This window comes from Antrostomus carolinensis, unplaced genomic scaffold (assembly GCF_000700745.2).
Source record: "Antrostomus carolinensis isolate BGI_N321 unplaced genomic scaffold, ASM70074v2 scaffold9327, whole genome shotgun sequence".
NCBI lineage: Eukaryota > Metazoa > Chordata > Aves > Caprimulgiformes > Caprimulgidae > Antrostomus > Antrostomus carolinensis.
In genome coordinates, this window is record NW_010325318.1 from 21780 (window position 1) to 26280 (window position 4501).

General features: G+C 35.4%; 1 protein-coding gene across 1 annotated transcript in view; it reads right to left on the minus strand.

Moving 5' to 3' along the window:
- Positions 1-1995, minus strand: part of LOC104527441 (peroxidasin homolog) — a 6522-nt gene extending 4527 nt beyond the window's left edge. Inside the window, exons 1-2 of the mRNA XM_010171160.2 lie at positions 1845-1995; positions 395-515 (exon numbers count right to left, since the gene is read on the minus strand). Coding sequence (XP_010169462.2) covers positions 395-515; positions 1845-1995 — 272 coding nt within the window. The remainder of the gene's footprint in view (positions 1-394; positions 516-1844) is intronic.
- Positions 1996-4501: the final 2506 nt, after the last annotated feature.

Below are 4501 nucleotides of genomic sequence, written 5' to 3' on the forward strand. Positions count from 1 at the left end.
CCTACTATTGTCACAAATTTTTATGCTACTATTATTAACACTTGGTTTCTTCCTATTTCTATGGGAGGACCTGACAGCTCCAAGGAGGAAAGGAAATAATTCAGTTTGGTTACTGCAGACACAGTAGGAACGTGGGATTCCAAATCCTCCAAATTATGCTTTATTACTGAGTTTTTTCATTAAAAGCACAGGAAGAACAAAAACACTATACTATGTCACTCACAAAGAGTCTTACACCAATCTGAGCTTGAAAAAAACACAGTTTACTGTTAGCAGATATGCAGAAGTGTCAGAATTAAATACATCAGTCATAAACTTGAGAAAGCAGACACTGGAAAAAGTGGTATGCGCTTACAAAGAAATCATTCAGTTTCATTAAAAAAAAAAATCTCACCTTACTGTTTTGGACATTTTCATTTTCTTCAAGGGCTTGTCCTCCTGAAAGCTGTAATCAAGAGAACGTCTTCCCCGAAAGTGATATGAAAATGCATTAAACTGTCCTCTAGTTCTACAGTCTGAAATTAGACAAGAAATTGCACATTATAAACTACGGTATAATTTGCAGTTAGAATATTAATATAGTTTTGCAGTATCTTCATTCATACATTCAGTCTGATCCCTCTGGAATCAGTTTGACGGCAGCTGAGTATGTCTCAGCGATACAACATTTAAGCCAGCTGAATACAGAGAATCTGATTATTCACAGACCAGCTTTTTGGTGTAAAACAAAGGAATAAAGATTATTTTTGCAAATATAACAGAGCTATTTTAACTATTCTTTTCACTTCTGAAATTTCCACTCTCTTGGTTTTTAATTATTTTCTGCTTTTGGAATGGGGTAGTTACACATGGAGTTACAAACAGCCTCTTGCTTCCTCATCTGTTCCAGGCATTATTATTTGTTATTTCTGGCATCCAAAAGAGAATCTTTAATTAAATCCTGGAGAAGATTTGCAGACACACTTTACTGGTTGAACAGCCCTATATCCAAATTTGAGAGATCTGAAGTTATCACCAGTCACTTAGACCTTACGACACTTTTCACTACAGAGGGAAAATCTCAAGCCTGAGAATAATCTTGACAGAAATCATCTCCTCAGATCCTAAGAGGACGTCTTCATGGGATGAAGTATGTCTTTCCTTCAGTTCATTTTATTTAGCCTTCCAAACATAGTGAATATTTGGAAGAAGTCCCATTTAAAAAAAAAGAAAAGGAAAACAAAACAAAACTGGAACAGCACTTTGGAGAGGAGACAATGAGAAAATAAAACTTTTCTCATTTCTGTTCACAGAAGCTTTAAAACAAAAAGTTATAATGGGCCAAGCTGCATCAGGAGCCAACAGCATGTTCAACTGTTAGAAGCAAAGAGTCTACTAAGAAAACAGAAGGAAAAGCTGCAATATGGAATGCCATGGGCTTATCCCAGCTAAGTGTGGTATTAGCAGAATGAGCCATGAAAACAACTAACAGGGGAAGAGTCATTTTCCCTAATGTTTCTCTTAACTTGCATCAGAACAAATTTATTCAGAAAGTCAGTAACGTTTTATGAAGTATTCTTATGGAATTCAGCAGTAGCTACATACTATAACAATTACTCTGTTAGGAAAAATTTAGTTTGACCATGGCTTAGTATTAATTAAAATAGAAAAAAAAAAAAAAAGACTGACTAAAAGAAAAAGTACTCATTCAGTTCAAAAATAATACCTATAGATCATTTTTAAACACAGTTTATCCACACAACTCTCATTCCTTTTTCTTTCCTTGCAACTTGTCCCATTCTTGAGTAAATTTTTTACCTTCCTCCTATAATAACAGCACCACCAAAGAACTAAATGATATTTACTGCCAACATATTGTTCATTCTTCTTGTGTGTTCTGCTGTTTCTCACACAATCTTCTTGCTGCTGTCTCAGAAACAGCTCTTTCAGACAGGAACAGACCGCTGTGTCTGTAAGATGCTTGGCACAAAGGCATTTTTGATCACCCTTAGACATTTCTATATATAGTAGAGTGAGAAAAGGGGTCACATTCTGAAGAGCCACTGGAGAAAGAACTAGTTTTGGTCAGAGGAATTTTTTTCTTAAAGCAATCTGTTGATTAAAGTTTTCCTGAGTGTCTCAGAAATTTTAGTTTTTCTTGGAAGCAATTTGTGAAAGGTTTCTGCTATCCTCCTTTGTATAATAACTGCTAAAGTCATCTCAGATTATACAGACTTTTTTTTTTTTTGGGGGGGGGGTACAATAACAATGGTCCTTTGTTTTTTTTTATTCTTAGGCTGATTTTAGAAACAAAGGTCTGAAATCCTGGGAAGGTTTTTATCACCTTAGACTGGTAAATATGAGAACCATATGTTCAGTGTCAGCTTCAAATACACAGACCTGACATTACTGTAGTTTTTAAAGACTCAAATATGTCAACTTGCCAAATAAACAACCCTTGTTCTTGGTTTCTGTTTCAGGTAGGAGCAAGAAGATTGTCACTGCTGATTGGTGCAGGACAGGATGCTCTAGCTTTCAGAAAGCTTAAACCAAGAAGTTTGTGTTTTAAATGAAGAATACTTTAGTAGAAGTAATAAATGAGAAAAAATAGCCTAAAATTCTGGGGTTTTTTTCAGTCTACCTAAAATTTCCCCAAATTAGCTATACCCAGTCCAGTTTATTTTCTGCACAAATGCTGAATGTTTAAAAGCAACCTAAGAGTTCTTTTTCTCTATGGATGTTTCATTCCAGAAACAAGGTATTGTTACACTGCAAATATCAAGATAATCCATTTGTATATAGAAGTCATCTTCACATCTTCACAAAATCCCCTATTTCCCACAAGGTTTTAAAAATGCACCTATAACGTAAAATAAATTGGATAGAAAAAATCCTGATATTTAGAAGTACTGAGATCTCCTAATTCCCAGTGAATCACCCCTGTCCTGTTTTTTTGGCTGGGACAGAGTTAGTTTTCTCCTTAGTAGCTAGAACAGTGCAGTGTTTTGGTTTCAGTATGGGATTTGTTATGAGAAGAACACTGATAACATACTAGTGTTTTCAGTTGTCACTGGGAGTCGAATGACTTTACAAGTTACCCGTGTTGTGCTAGTCTGCAGGTGCAAGGTCAGGTGGGGAAAGGAATATTAAAATTAGTAAGCCAAATTGGCATTTGGCTATGCCAATGGGATATTCCATAGCCATAACATAACTTCATGTTCAGTATATTAATAAGGGTCTCTCTCTTGTTGGTTTTCTCACTCTTGCAGGATTGCGGTTTTGGTTTCGGGATTGTCCCTCCTCTGGGTTCGTTATTTAAGAATGGGTTAGACTTGGTCAGCGGGTTTTTTTTAAGTTTTATTTTAATTAAATTATTAAATTGTTCTTATCTCAACCTAAGAGTCTCCTCACCCTTACGCCTCCAATTTTCTCTCCTACTCCTTCAGGGGCAGGGAACATGGGGCGAGGAGTAAGCAAATAGCTCTGTTTGGCTGGTAGCCAAGTGAAACCACCACAAACTCTCAAAATCTGGGTAAAGGAGAATAAATCTAACAGTAGATTAAACCAAAACAACTTGAGAGACTAAGGGAACGTGAAGAAAAGCATGTATAATGTAACTATTATTTCTATTTGATAATACTTCAATCTCAGAGATTTATTGTAGTGAATTAAGTTGCTGTTACTGTAAGCATTTGGATGTATCTAAGAACTAGTCATGCCAGTGGGAGCAGTAAAAGTGAGGAGGAACACTGAAAATGTCTGAAATGTCAAAAGATTTTTTTGAGTAGACATTTTCACAAAGCAGTTACTTAAAAATTGCACAACACAGGAAAAGACTTTTCACTCCAAATGAAGCCCTAACTCAAAATAGCTGGTTTTGTTATTACTAAATAGGCCACATTCCTTCCCATTACACTGCACCTCTTCATTTCTTCTGTTCAATAAGACTTTCTAACAAATGATAAATTAAATAGCAGCAAAAAATGTAATATGTTGGTCTAAAATCCAACAGTAATCTGCTCAGATTGGAACAGATGCATTTTGCATAAACATTATTTAAACATCTGGAGAAAAATAATGATATAGAAGGTAGAAGATAAAGTGACAACCCAGACTGTCATCTTCCAGCTGATATACTGATGAATTCTAGTAATAAACATGTTCTCTGTAGTTGACCTCAAAGCTCACATATCAATGCTAACAAAACTAGAAGACTCACACATCACTGGGAAAGCAAAAATGCAGATAATTTAGAGACCATGACTATATAAACAGTTAATATATGGCTACTGATAGCCTAAAGACATTTTAAAACATATCATGTCTTCATGACCTGCATAGATTTTGGATGGCTTGCAGGAAGATAAAGGAGAACCATTAGGTTCTTGACATGAAAGCAGAGCAAATCCAACCTTCTCATCAGAAAAATTAATCAGGACTAGTTAGAAAGTTTTGCAGATCAGAAACATGCATCTTTCGGAATATAAATCTCAAAGATCGGTGAGAAAAAATAATTTCAGAC